Here is a 15,944-nt window from a genome sequence, read left to right as displayed (position 1 = left end):
CGCGTACACTTTTGTCTGTACGCGCATACATACGCGTGTGTATGTGCGTGATTGCGTGTTCAACTGTGAGTCTACGTTCACTTTTTATTGGTCTTTATAAAATTAATTAAGAACTACACAAGAATAAAGTATTGCCGTGCAAGAAAAATGTTCTCTAAATTATTATTATTATTGTTATCCTTCTGTGTTTTTTTTATTATTTTTCAGTAAAAAAAACTAATATTTTTTTCAGTTTCCAGAAAAGTTATGGTCTCGTTAGTGTTAAAATGAGTTCAATGTATTTTTTTTCTGTCGCATGTTTTGTGCGTGTGCGTGCGTGTGTGTGTGTACGTGTGTGAGCAGTGCTTCCCATTAAAATAACTCAACTCCCAAAGTTAAGAAGATCAGGATGAAGAAGGTTTTTTAAAATGAGAAAAATATGGTTGGAATAATGAATGGATGAATGAATGGATGCATAAATAGATAAATGAATTTATAAATGAGTAAATGAACGAATGAACGAATGAACGAATGAATCTACATTGAAAATAAACGAACGTATACAGTATAATGCAAACACGCACTGTGTTTAAACATACAAGCAAGCAACAAGGAAACAACATATGTAAACATGCATAATGCCTACGCAAACATATCATGTGTACACACACGCACACACAAACACATACACACATACATACATATATAGAGAGATACGCAACACACACATACATACCTACGTATATATATACGCAGGCTAATGATGGCGTTGTACACGGATTTTAAATTTTTAACGCATCTTTCATTTTTTAGAAATAAAATTGAAACAAAATTCTCATATCAACATCTATGAAGAAAATAATTTTTTCCATAATTTTTTTTCTCAAAATTTTTATCTTTTCAATCATCATTACATCAACCGATCCAGCAGCTATCAACGTTAATCTATGTACAATATTTCCCTTTTTTTTCGGCTAATTCCTACAAAACAATTTTATAAAATTTTTTTTCGGATTCTTTTATGATTCTATTGGGATCTTTTTGCTCTTGGCCAATATTTTTATTGTGGAAAGAGAAATCGAAAAACAAGAGACAAAGAGATAGGAGAATGTAACATAAGCAAAAAAAGAAGAGAAAGAGAGAAAGAAGAAAATGAGAGAAAGAGAAAAAAAGACAGAAAGAGAGAGAGAGGGTGGGAGGATTTGCGCGTAAGGCGTTCGATATGTATGTGTGCTGGATGCTTGGACGCCCCATGGTTTTATTATCATTTGTTTTGCTTTCTTCTCTTCTTTTGTGTTCCTATTCCTTTTTTTTGTTTTATTTGTTTCTATTTTTTATTGTGTGTTTAGTTTTCCAGCGCGTTATATAAATTGCTACATGCCGGTTTAATTTGTGATTACCTTATTCTCATTTTTCTTCTGGTGTTAGATTCTTACAACAATTTTACTTGATTTATTTTGTTTTCGTACATCATTGTTTTTCGTTTATGTTGTTGTTGCTGTGTTTATGTTGTTGTTGTGTTTATGTTGTTGTTGTGTTTGTTGTTGTTGGGTTTGTTGTTGTTTATTTTGTCGTCTTCCTGTCGTTGTTTATCGCTCAGCTCTCTCCCTCTCTAAGTAGTACAACGCAGACATTGAGGGCAGTTTTGTTGATTGTACGCTTTTAAAAACTCACGCCTGCCAATCTGTTTTCTTTTTTATACATTGACCTCTATTTTTTTACTCTGTTTTTCTCTCTTTCCCTCTCTCTTCCTCAAGCTCTCTCTTCCACATCTGTTCTTCATTCACAAGTTCAACACATGCACTTGAACTTTAAAAATAAATACACACATGCCTCGCTAAGTTTCAATCACACGCTGACTTCACATTTAAACAAAATACACAAACCTATACACACACACACACACACAACACACACACACACACACACACACACACACAAGCATACGCTTACACGAAAGCACATACACTTACATGAACACTTGCATGTTATGCACGTACACGTACATGTATACACACATAAATTAAGATGCCAGTAAAATGGTATACTGTACAAACACACACATACACGCAGAGATACACGCACACGCAGAGACATACGCACAAAAACGCACACACACACACACAGACAGAAGATGGAATAAAGGTTAATCACCTTTCCGTACTGGCAAGCAAACGTGTTGTACGACTGATACAGTAAACCGGCAAACAACACATTGCACCGACCTTGGATGCATTATGCATCACAGCGCCGCACTATAGAATAAATATCACTATATCCATTATAAAGACTACTATTGTTAGTAACATTACTGATACTGCTACTACTAACGCTTCTCTGCTTCTATTGTTTTTGCTGCTACTACTTCTTCTCTTACTGTTACTACTACCGCTGCTACAGCTGGTAATGTTGACTCTGCTACAACTACTACTAACTCGTAAAATATTATTTTTTGGTCAGTAATAATACTACAACTGTGTTAAATGGGCAATCTTCAGCTGCTACAGACAGAAGACAGCAAAACATGTTGTAGACTGATGAAGAAGAAGGTAAATAGAGATGAATCCCCTCAAAAAGCAGTCAGCCCGCACTCAACTATTTTAAATGACATTTTAAAATACTCGCATTTCAACAGCATTTCTGGTAAAGTATAAAATGTAGTTTGTAAGTTCAAAATACAAATATATGTACTAATACCTGTACAGTATATACATCCTCGCGTCCTATGGATACTCAAGTAAATGTGTACAAACATGTCTACGCATCGCATACAAGGATGTAAAAACACATAAACGCATCACAAAATGCTCGGATAACAAAGTTTGAAAGATCAAACAGAAAAAATAAAATTCAAACAACACCGACACTAACAAACAAACAAATATGAAAAAACAAAACTGAAAATTTGCGTATAGATAAATAAACAAAAAAACAAAGCATGCACGCAGATATATAAATGTATGTGTATATGTGCATTACAACCCAACATAAATAATTTAAATATCAATGCGTAACAACGCACACACGCGCGCGCACACACGCACACCTCCATCGAAAGCATTTCTAAAAGTCAGCAAAACGCCTAAAACCAACATGTCATGTTTGATAAAGACACACATAATAATGCCACTACCATTACCGCCGCTATTTCTAATACTGCTGCTGCTACTGCTAACACTACTAATTCTACTGATACTGCAATACTTATACTACTAATATTGTTGCTACTTCTGCTGCTGCTACTGCTAACACTACTAATTCTACTGATACTGCAATACTTATACTACTAATATTGTTGCTACTTCTGCTGCTGCTACTACTACAGCTGCAAATGCATTCAGTGTTTTTGTCCGTATAGAAGCCATTAACGCTACCTCTGATCTTTCATCTACAACAACAATTGCAACATCAATAAGAATAATAATAAAAATAATATTAATAATAATAACGACAACGATGGCGTTTTATGAAGCTGATGCACTTGTCGTCGTAGCCACCATTCAAGCGCGTGTCTAAGTTTATTAAATAAATAAATTTTTAAATAACTATGAACGACTTCCTGAAAATGTGCGTAACTATGTCTGTGTGTAAGTACGTGTGTGTATGTACGAGTGTGTACGTTTACAAGAATGTTGATGAGTATGTGTGGTACCTATGTGTGAATGTTTATGAATCAGTTGGGAAACCTTTTTTATTCAAACGAGCCCGTTTCAAAGGGTTTCTTTGGGGGCACGTTTTAATGTATTCACAAACACAAACGTGTTTACAGACACAACACACACACACACACACATTCACAAACACAACGTAGAAAAAAATAAAAAATTAAGAGATTCCAAACTGAATAAGAACTTCAACGTGATCCACGTTTTTCAACTTAAAAATGCAGTTTATGTAAAAAGTAAAAGAGCTAAAAACTAAAATGTGTTGACACGCCATCCTTAAGATTTCCATCGAGAAATGGACGTAGGCCACTTTCTAAGGGCTTCCAGATAAAATTTTGTTGAAATCTTGGATGAGTGACACTTGGCGTTGTTTTACAAATCTTCTCATTTTCCCCCTCTTCTCTTATTTCTATCTATCACCCACATACACGCAAAAAAAATTTTCTTTTTCTCCCCGTCTTTTTCCTACTTTTGCTCCTCCCTCTCTCTCTCCAATTATCTTTGTCCATCTTTCTCTTCCTACTCTTACTCTATCTCTCTTACACGCGAGTAATTTTTCGAACAAAGATAAGAAAAAGTTAAATTAGATGTTCACTGGTTTTTATTTACGTTAATTTAAACTTTTTCAAAACAGTCCAAAATGAACAAAAACAAACACGAAAATTGAAATAAAAAATATAAAACTGTCGATTGTTTGATGAAATCTAAACTTGTCCGTTGATAAGAACCGAAAATTGAAACAAATTTTTAACATTTCATAGCACGGCACGTACCCTCACATCACACGTGCTTGCACTAAATTCATTGTCACTAACTTAAACAACTTACCAAATATTAAACAAAAATAATCACAATAAAAAAAACATTTAATTGAAGAATATTACAACAGCGATTCAAAAAAATAAATAAAAAGAAGGGAGACAAATATTATTTTCATAGAAATCAGATATCAGAGAATCTCCTGAATGAGGAGATGAAGTTGTGCGGACTCTCTGGTCTGTCGGCATCCTCATACTCCGTCAGGTCCATGGTTAGCACCTTGCTGACCACGCAGTTGTCAATCTAACAGTTTTCATTATCATTAATAAGTAACGGATAATTTCAAGAAAACTTCACTCTTCAAAAGGTCTGCCATATTTTAGGACAACCTCTGGTGTATGCATCTTGTACTAACATTCGCTATTTTACGTGTTGGCACTTTTTTTCAACTCCGCTTGGAAAAATATTTCGCAAATCATAGCGCCATTACAAACAAAAAAACAGGTAACAATCGAACAAGTTACCTATGTACCGAATTTCATATAACAGCACCAGCAACCAAAAATTTCAATAAATCTGACCAATGTTTTTTACTAAAGCCTAATTCAATAGATCTTTTGCAAAGGTTTTAGCGACGAAACAAAAAAAAGGTTAGTCGTTAGTAACAATAACCATAATTATAACAGAACAATAAACAGAGTTTTATTTTTTATTTATTTATTTGTTTGTTAATAACTTTAAAAAAATTATTTGATTTAATAAAGAATGAACTAAAGAGAAAACCAAGACGAACACTTCATTATAGTAACGTACGTATGTTTATCTCTGGTCACTCCAACATGAACATATTTACAATGGTTATGAAACTGTCAACATAGAAGATTTTCTGAACATTCAAAATTCCGGCTTTTTTGAAACATATATATAAAAAAAAAGTTGAAAAGAAAAACAAATTAATTTGAATGAATAAATAAACATAAAAATTGAATTAATTAATTGAAAAGTTAATTAACTATTAACTAATTAATTAAATGAATTAATTAATTAGGAAGGCTCTTCATTAGTGTACTCCGTTAAGTCGATTGTTAGTACCTTGCTGACTGAACAATCTGAAGGCTATTGACGACGGCAAATAAGGAGAAAAAAATATTAAAAAAAAATTAAAAAAAAATTTAAAAATATGTTGATAAACGAATAATAATATGAAAAAAAATATAATCTACAAGAATAAATTAGACTATATTGGCACATAGCAGAACATAAAACGAAATTTCTATCTATCTAACAAGTAACCAAATTGACAAAAATTTGAAAGTAACCCAAAAAATATCAGCTGCATGCAGAAGAAAAATTAGACTAAGATTAAAAAGAAAACTAAATTTATCACTACCACTATTTCCCAAAATAACCTCGGGGTAAATTCCAATGAGAGCGTCGGCCCAATTGTAAAAACCCTCCTTCAAAGAGATGACGATGCATTGGAAATTTTTATCCGACTCTTCCTTTATGTAACTGGCGACCTTTCAAATGTTTGTTTCGGCAATATTATAGTGTTAGTAGTTATCTTAGAAATAATTACGATAAATAATTATATTAAAAAATTATGATAAATAATTATGGTAATAATAGTATAGCAGCCAAACCTTGTTAATGTTAGTGTTATCAAGGGCGGCATCAACTTCATCCAGTACAAAGAACGGTGCTGGTTGATAACTGGTGGTTGTTGGCGGTTGTAGGTGATCGTTGGTGGTAATAGGTAAGAAATGGCGATTGCAATTACAATTATAATGAAATTAAAAAAATTAGTGCCAACCTATGAATGGCAAATAGGAGGGCAAGGGCGGCCACAGTTTTCTCACCCCCGGAGAGATTATCCATAGGTCTGAATCTCTTGCCAGGTGCCACGCAATTGTAGTTCACACCATCAAGGTACGGTTCTTCTGCATTCTCTGGACCTAGGAAGGCCTGGGCACTCTGATTCTTTGAGAGGGCCTATTTGCAGTTGTGCAGTTGTTGTTGCGGCTATAGTTTAGTTTGAATTTGTAGCAATAGCGTTTTGTTTGTCGTTACCTAAAATGATGAAGGCATGTTGGATTTGAAACACACCCATTCAAAATATTTCTATATAACTGAGTCCTCTCTTCATTTCAAAAATTAAAAAAAACCACCAATTAACCTTATAGACATCATCGATTTTGTTGGAGACATGCTCAAAGCAGTTCATGAACCTATCAAATCTTTCCTTCCTGATCTTCTCAAACGTCTGCTTGCACTTCTTAGCCTTACGACGGGCTGTTTCAAATTCGTCCATCGTCTCTTGAGCTTTGGCTTTCACATTCTCTAGCCTGCCAGCATGCAAAACTATTAAATAACTGAAAAATTTGATGATTTTATAATTAATACAACTCCAAACAGGATAAAAATAAGGAAGAATGTTTCAAAAGAAGTGCATCCTACTTTTCCAGGGCTTTCATGTTAGGAGCAGCTATCCTTTGTATGGTCGACTGCATGTCTGATATCTGCTTGTACAACTGATCCAAGCATTTCTTGTATTCATCATGACCTGATATCTATTTTCAATCAATCAACCAATTAATCAATCAATCAATTAATCAATCAATCAATTAATTGAATGATCAATCAATCAAATAAATATTATTCATTCAAATCTACCACTCGAAAATTAAAAAAAAAGAACAACTACAATCTAAAATGTACTTAAAATAGATATGAATGTGAAACAAAACAATAAAAAAAACACAATACAACAACCAGACAACACTCATCAAAAAGAAAAGAACAGCTAACCTCTTTATATTCCTCTGAAAGTTTTGCATAGTCGATTTGTATGCGGGCCTCCCTGGCGTAGAGGGCTTGCGTGTCGCCCTGACTCATCCTATCCCCACCCCCATCTTGAGTCTGATTGGCTGAAGTCTCCACACTGACAATGTCGTCCATGGAACCTCTCTTCAGAGGTAGATGGATGCCCTCCATCTGATTGGTTGTTAGGGGCAGGGTGATTGATCCAATCGAATGTTTGATGTTGAAAAAATTGGAAAAGTGAAAGAGTTTGATTTATTGTTTGCAATACATTTTATTAGATATGTAGTTAAGAAGCATGTAATTAAACAAGCGTCAATTCAATATATCTCCATCAACATCAATCAATCAACAAACGAAATATCAACAACACCAAACCAACAGCCAATTTCTTACTCAATCATCTTAATAATTCCTCAAGACCAGTCATGATCCCAATAGAAAGCAGAAACAGTAAGACCAACCTTACATGTTTTCAACATTCCGTGCCTATCATTTTTCTTTTGTTCCATTTTAGTTTCCAGAGCCGTAATAGCCTTTTGAGTGCTGGCGACATCCTTCTGTTGGGAGGATAATTTTTTTCGAATGGCGTTCAACTCGACCTCGATGTCATCTGCTTCCGATTTGACGGCCAGTTTCGTCTGCTTCAGGTTCTCCTGTTGTTGCATCTCTTCATCAATTTCCTTAGTGGTGGTTGCGTTAGGGGTGTGTCATTTTTAATTAATCAGTAACGCAACGTGAATGAAGTGAACGAATGAATGAATGAACGAATGAATGAATGAACGAATGAATGAATGAATGCAACAGAGCAAACAAAGTTATCTACCTTCATTTGTTTCTCTTCCTCCTTCTTCAACTTCTCCAATTCCTTCTCGTCCTCTGCAACAGCTTCCTTCCACTTTTGAACATTCACTGAAACAAGCAGCCAATCACGCGCTCAATATATCAACCAATCACACAATCAACCTATCATTCATTGGATACAGTTATCAATCAATCAATCTTCGTTTTGCGTCCAGAAACCCGGTTTCCCGAGGTAGGACGGTTGGATACATGTATGAAAGAAACAAATGACACAAATGAATTGACAAATAAATAAATGGGTGAATGAATGTATGAATGAAATAAGTGAGCTAATGAACTAACTCATGGTGTCTCGAGACTTTTCAAACTCCAGTTGATTGACCAATCTCATCTTCTGATTCTCAAACTCCATCCTCTTCTGTGCCCTCTCCTCTTGCACCTGCAGCTCCCTCTCTTCGTACTGCCTGATTGGTCAGGCGGTCGGTGGCATGGGGCGAGACAGAATGTCATTGTCAAATGATAATTTTATAAATTATTTAATTCTAACATTTTTCTTTTACAATTTCCTTTTTAGAATTCCTCAGAGGCAGCAGTAACAAACACACAGTGTATCAATACGTAAATGAAGTGAGAAAATGCATCAAGTGCATAACAAATAAATTTAATTATTTATATAAAAAAATTATTTTGTAAAATAATTAATAAAATAACCTAATTTAACAAATAATAATTTATAAAAGTGAGTTGAGATGGGACCTGATATTTTCAACACCAATTTCTTCACAGAACTCTTGAAATATCTCATCCTCCACTCTGTCCATCTTACCTTTGACTGCCTTCAACTTGACCTTTCGATCCGACATACTTTTCTGTATGGCCTCAATCTCAGGCTATTTTGAAACATAAATTAATAATGTAGGTCAGATCAGGGCAGAAAGATATTTACTTGAAAATTAAATTTTTCAATCTCTTAAAATAAATAATAAGTCAATAAATAAAGAGAGACAGCATTAGCGGCATCAATATGAACAATGTCTGTAGCAAAAATGTTAACAAAATCACCAGCACCATCATCATTAGCACCAACAGCCCTATAATCATCGACTGATGATGTGATTAAAAAAATAACAGGTTAAATAAGATGGGTAGGATACCTCGAGAGTCTCCTGTTTCAGTTTGAAGTTTTCAATGTCTTTCTCCAGTTGTTGTATAGAACGGTTTTGCTGTTGTTGCGTGCATGTGCGTGTGTGTGTATGTCTGTGTGTATGAGTGTGTGCGTATGTCTGCATGTGTGTATGTCTGTGTTTGTGTCTGTGTGTGTGTATGTGCCTATCAGCATTAATGTAACCGGTAATAGTAACAAATAACGCCATACCATTTGACCAATGATAACTCATGCAACCACAATATTATCATCATAATTAATTACCATCATAGTCATTATTATCATCAGGGTTCAATTAATTATAATTATCACAACAAACAACATAATCGTCGTCGTCATCACTTACTGTGTTATCTCTATCAGAAATGGAATATTTAAGTCTCGTCTCGAGGCCTTTGATCTGTGATCTGATGGAGTGAGTGGTGATTGTTAGGAGATAAAATCATCTAATTTCAAAATAGCATCCTTTTCTTCATTTTATCATTAGCATTGTCAGCCTTAGCAGCAGCATTATCATCCTCATCATCAGAGATAACAAAAAATTAATCAAAAAGAACAGAAGATTTTAAATCTGACAAACATTTGAATATAAGCAACATGTCAATCGACGAAAATATAACAAGACATTAAAAATATAAATAAATTATTATAAATATAGCAAAAATTATTAACATTATCTCCACACTTTATTTAGAAAAATTTGCACAAACTTAAAAATAACATGCCACAAAAATTAATTGAATGTCAAACAATAGCAACCTGATGGTGTTCAATTCAGATTCTTTTCTCTTCTGCTTCATCTGTTCCTTCATCTCTTCAGTCAGCTTCTCCTTTCTTGACTTCAGCTGGTTCAGCATCTTTTCATCCCATCTGCGAGCCTTCATCTTCAGGTCACTGGCTCCTCCACTGATCACCCCAGACTTCTGAAACAATGTTCCATCCAGTGACACTGCCTAATTTTGGTGGTTTTGAAATGTAAAATGTTTAATCTGCACTTAATGATGAATTGATGAATGTAATTGAAAGATCTCTTTATGTTAATAACTAAAAGTGAAAAAGGAGTTTAATGACATATAAATGAATGAACTGTGCAATTCTAGCAGCCATACAATCAATCATCTAATCTACCATTCAACCAAACATTTGACCAAACAAACAACTGACCAACCAACCAACCAACTGACCAACAAACCAACTGACCAACAAACCAACCAACCTTATGCCTCTCAGTCAGATTGAAAGCCACCTTCCTGGCATCTTCCACAGTTTCACACACGAGTGCATTACCACAAGCAAATAGCAAGGCCTTCTTGATACATGGTGGGTCGTATCGAATGACATCTACTACTAACTTCACATTCTTTGGCTCCTTTATATCTCTATTCATTTCAAGTCATATCATGGTAATCACAGCAAGTAAAAAATTTTTTGTGATGTCTCTAATGAAAAAATAAACAAGTCGATAAAAATTAACACAGCACAGACTCTTCACAGCAAAAGATTTATAACAAAAAAAATTTTTTAACAACACTAACAGCAAACAACAACAACAGCAGCTACAACAACAACAGCTACAACAACAACAGAATCACCAGTGACCACCAGCAAATTACCCACCTCAACTTCTCATTAACAGGTCTAACTTCCACGTAGTCAAGTGGTAGGAACGTTTCAGGTTCAATCCTCTGCTCCTTCATGTACTGGATGCAATCTTTGGCTGTCTTCTCAGAGTCACATGCAATTGCATCCATGTACTTGCCTAGCACTTTTGTAATGGCGACCTATGAAAGGAGATAAGATTGGAGATAAGATTATTTTTGATGATATGCATATTAAATACAGTATAAAACCATGAGAATTAAAACTCGGGATAATATAAATATCAGTAAATTTATTTAAATTTGTAACAAAAATGCATCTACATGTATCTAGTTGATGATAAACAGACAGATGTAACATAAATGAGAATAAACTAAACAAAACGAACCTGATACTTTTTGTGGCTAGGCTCACACAAATCTATCAACCTGCCGTGCTATTGACACATAGGAGGAAATATTTTAATTTGTTCATCAATATAAGTTTGAGATTTCATTTCAATTATTGAAAAATAAATAAAGAATGTCGAATAGATTATTATTTATACTTAATTTGCTTTAGCTTCAACTTTAATAAGTTAATCAACTTCAAGATGCATCTGAAACATAATGACAAACATGCAACTGACCACACCAGGGAACAATCTTTTCAACGTTTCAATCAGTTCAGCCTTCTTTAGAGCCCTGGCAGATTCATGCTTGTCGACCTATTTACATTAATTAATTAATTAATTATGATAATAAATGAGCAAACAAACAAATAAAACAATGTGACATACTTTAGCTTCACCTAATTGGTCCATGACTTTCTCAAGTTCAGATTGTATCTCATGGATCCTTGTCTGTGCAACCTCAACATCAGCTGATAATGTTTGCTCTAATTTTTTCTGTTCTTCAATGGCCTGCTTACTTGACCTAAGCATTGAATATGCAATTTAAATGTGTGCGATGTAACCTATCAAACAACTGACCAATCAATCAGGCAAGGACAAATAAATGAACTAGCCAATCAATCAATTAATCAATCAATCAATCAATGCAACCAACAACTAACTTGATGTACTCTTCAAGTTTTTCAGTCCTCAGTTGTGACTCGTGCATCTCATGTTCTTTCTGTTTGATGTGCGCCTCGATCTCACTCTTCTTCCTCATCTCATTGTCCAACTTGTCCTGGTCCATCTTCTGAACTCTATTGATGGAATCCAGCTCTTGCAGCAAGGCAGCTGCCTTCTTACCAGCTGCCTCCTTCAATCTATGATATTCCTTCACCTGAGATTCTTCCAACTGCATGTTCCTCCCCTGTGACTGCGACTCCTCCTCCACCTGCTCCTCATACTCCAGCCTCTTCTGCTCGACGACGTTCAACTCCTTTTCCAGTTGCATTATTTCATTTTCATGGCCGTCGTTGGCTTTCTGTGCCACCTTCAGCGAACGTCTGCCAGTGTATGCAAAATTTGTTGAAATAAGAGTAAAAAAAATGTGAAAGTTTTACAGTGTTAGGATTTGTTTAATATTGTAAAGGGAAATCGAAAAAACATTTCAACAGTATTTCAACGGCACACCTGGCCGATTCTAATTTCTTCATAAGATGGGCAGTTTTTTCTTTGGCTTTAATAAACTGAGGTCGTTTTTTGTTCAGTTCTACCTCCTGATTGAAGGGAGAATAATAATGGCGAATCAATTACACAGTCAATAGTTATGTGCTCTCTCATTTCCTCATTCAACATCTATTTATTCAACCAACAGACTGTGTGTGTGTGTGTGTGTGTGTTTGTGTGAAATGTTTGTGTGCGCAACTTTGTAAGTCAGATCTCTCAATACATCATTTATCCATTCTAAAAAATATAATAATATAAGCTGTGAATGGATTGGAGAAAGAAGACCCAACTAACCAGGTCCTTGTATTGTTGTTCCATTTTTGAGATATCTCGAATGAATTTGGCATGATCCTTCTTTTTCTCCTTCAGTTCATCCTCTGTTTTAGATTGGGCAGTTGTTTCCTTCTTTAATGATTCATTTTTTCTCTCGAAATCTTTCGTCAGTTCGCTTATTTCTCGCTCGTTGTGGTACAGCTGAAAGAGCTGCATCTCTAGCTCATGTTCAGCCTGTCAAGAGGACAATTTTTAAGAAAAACTTTACATTGATGAGCCTTCTACAAATTTAAATCTTAGACAACTAGACATTTTAAGAACTTAATTAGTTAATTATTTATTAAATTATAATAAATTGTTATTATAGAATAATTATGATAATAACCAGTTGGTTATTTAATCTTTGATAACGCTCGGCTTCTTCCTTCTCCATTTTTGCTTCCTTCTTCTCAGCAGCAATGTTCCTTTTCTTGTGGTAGTTGGCTTGTGTTTCCTCCTCTGCTTTCTGCATCTCAGTTTTTGCTACATCATATTCCTTCTGCAACTCTATGGATCTTTGTATTTGTGTGTGTTGCGTGTGTGTGTACATATGCATATATCTGTATATACAGGAAAATAAAAATATAGAACTAAAAATTTTAAAAATTTTAAATAATGATTGATGAAAAAGCCTGAGACCTGCTCATCTCCTCGAACATAACCGTCCTCTCCTTGGCGTTCTTCATGGCAATCGACTCCACCTGGCCTTGGAACACCAGAAAGTTCTTGGACTTCATCAGCACTCCAATCTTCTCCAGTGCCTCTGCATACTCCTCCACCTTGACAGTCTAGTGAGTAATAATATATTTATCTGTTTTAGGCTAAACCTAAAAAAATTTTTATTTTACAAATTCTTATTAACTGAACAATTTTAATTGTTTGTTGAAAAAACTATTCACTGATAACCTAATGACTGATAATACAAATCAATAACAGACCCTTCCATTGATGAGGTACTCAGATGTTGACCCGTGGATGACTCTACTGAACTGTTTCTCCCTTCTATCTGCCTCCTCATACACAGCCGTCACTGAGGCTCTGTTGGCAGCTGGCTTGCCCACCGGAGCACCGTGTATTAAGTCCTGTGGTTAAGGCAAGGAGTGGGGTTAATTATTTGTAATTAAATTTCAATAAGAATCTTTAAATCACTTATTTTATGACCCGTCCTAATCTCAATCTAATGTTGTCTGTGAATCTGCAATATTTTCTATTCTACATTTAAAACTTGAAAATATCAAAATCACAAAATGTAATTTAAGATTCTACAACAAAGCTAACACTGAGTTTTTTCACTCGCAAGTTACTGGTCTTCTCACCCAGGACAAAACTTATGGCATCCATCAAATTGGATTTTCCTGAAAGAGCATATGTGCAAATTAATCCTTTTTCTACAAAAATACGGCTTTTTAAAAAAGTATTAAAATGTAAAATTGGAAAAAATTGTGATAAAATAAATTATAAGTAAAACAAAAAAAAGCTAAACAGTGAACCTGTTCCATTGGGACCGATGATGGCCGTAAAATTTTTAAAAGGACCGATTAATTGCTTTCCTTTATATGATTTAAAATTATCTAATTCAATATATTTCAATTTTCCGGGCATTTTGAGCAGCCGATGACCAAAACAAAGATAACTTTTGTAAAAAGATCAACGGATCATCGCCATATTTACGCGGCAGAAATGTTTATATTTTTTTGCACAAAATAGTCTAGCGCTCAATAATTAAAATACTTGAGATGAAAAATTTGATATAGGCAAGAGAAATACACAAATTTATATATTTAAGTGGTAAAATACCACTAAACGTTAATTTTTAACTTTTTAAAAGTTTCATTCTAAAATTTATCAACCATAAACCATGACATGACACCTGTATAACAACTTGCATGAGACACTTTTACATTCAGGTATTCACCAACAAATACTACACCTGGTCGTAAACAAACAACACGTGGTAACTGTACACACTTTTGGTTTTTAATACACTTTCATACAAAATGATCTGCACTTTCTGTACAATGCAACGTACAAACAGTCAATTTTCGGTGTTTAACACACATTATTTATGATCACTATTGTAAACTTACGAACCAACAAGGAAATATTTTGTATTGCAACACACCGAACATACTTTCACACACACAAACACATACACACACACGCAGGCACATAAAAATATATATATATGTGTGTGCGTGTGCGTGCGTGTGTGTGTGTGTGTGTGTGTGTGTGTGTGTGTGTGTGTGTGTGTGTGTGTGTGTGTGTATGTACATGGTTCTTATAAGGCGAAGACTTTTATAATAATTAAATAACATTTAAATGGTGTGATTGATTGCTTCAAATAGCACAATGGGCTCGTTGGTTAGTACATGTGTAGTATGAAATATGGTGTTTGTGGCGGTATTAAATCAGTTATTATCCACTTTATGAGTTAATTTATTAATTTTATAAGTATACATCTTTGTAATTGTTCGTATTAATAGGTATTGCTACGTGTACGAATGTATATTTGTGTGTTTGTTTGTATTTGTTTGTACTGTTTGTACGTGGGGTGATGACCGTCGTTTCTATAAATAATAATAAAATATTATAGTTATTATAGAAACCAACTGCTATAAAATATTTACATATATGTTCAATCGACGCACGTACACATGCACAAACACGCACACACATACACGCCACGCACGTACACAAACATAAACAAACACAAAACACACGTTAATGTTGGATGGTGGTGCGACTACATGCCGGTATGCATATCGGCTGATAACAAATTAATTAAGACCATACGTTCCGTACCAGATACACTCTATATGGATAAAAAAAGAGATGAGCAGCCTAATTTTATATTTTTTGGTATTTATTATTGCAGCTCTGACATACTCAGAACCACCACTAAATACACATTTAAATACATTACACAAATATACAAACGGTATATAATGACATAGAGAGGTAAACATCATCCACAAACATAGTCAGTAGTTATTCGCTATAAATATACACACACATCACATAACAATAGTAATATTGTTCGATATATACATTATAACTGTATGATGTGGCTTTTAAATTGAATTTTTTGCTATTATGTAGCGTTCAATTTAACAAATCAATTTTTAATTTAACAAATCAATTTTTGCTGCACCTAGCTAGGCACACACACGCAACATATATTGCACATATAATACACACACATGCGTATGTGCATGTATGTGTGTATGTATTCATGCATGTATGC

General features: G+C 34.4%; 1 protein-coding gene across 1 annotated transcript; it reads right to left on the bottom strand.

Moving 5' to 3' along the window:
• Positions 1–4,227: 4,227 nt before the first annotated feature.
• HELRODRAFT_187454 (hypothetical protein) lies at positions 4,228–14,302 on the bottom strand (the record flags this gene model as incomplete). The annotated part of the gene is made up of 27 exons (XM_009029546.1): positions 4,228–4,706; positions 5,813–5,923; positions 6,047–6,116; positions 6,217–6,395; positions 6,580–6,748; positions 6,861–6,973; positions 7,212–7,397; positions 7,688–7,906; positions 8,050–8,135; positions 8,370–8,491; positions 8,784–8,917; positions 9,182–9,250; positions 9,539–9,599; positions 9,952–10,145; positions 10,409–10,571; positions 10,810–10,973; positions 11,180–11,227; positions 11,420–11,497; positions 11,570–11,705; positions 11,845–12,225; positions 12,353–12,438; positions 12,683–12,895; positions 13,047–13,215; positions 13,340–13,488; positions 13,639–13,782; positions 13,979–14,055; positions 14,191–14,302. The coding sequence occupies 27 exons, from the start codon at positions 14,300–14,302 to the stop codon at positions 4,587–4,589; spliced, it is 3,753 nt and encodes a 1,250-aa protein (XP_009027794.1). The 3' UTR covers positions 4,228–4,586.
• Positions 14,303–15,944: the final 1,642 nt, after the last annotated feature.

The sequence above is a fragment of the Helobdella robusta genome, assembly GCF_000326865.2.
Source record: "Helobdella robusta unplaced genomic scaffold HELROscaffold_60, whole genome shotgun sequence".
In the NCBI taxonomy this organism is placed as follows: Eukaryota; Metazoa; Annelida; class Clitellata; order Rhynchobdellida; family Glossiphoniidae; genus Helobdella; species Helobdella robusta.
Note: the sequence above shows the minus strand (reverse complement) of the source record. Positions and strands in the feature narration are given on the sequence as shown.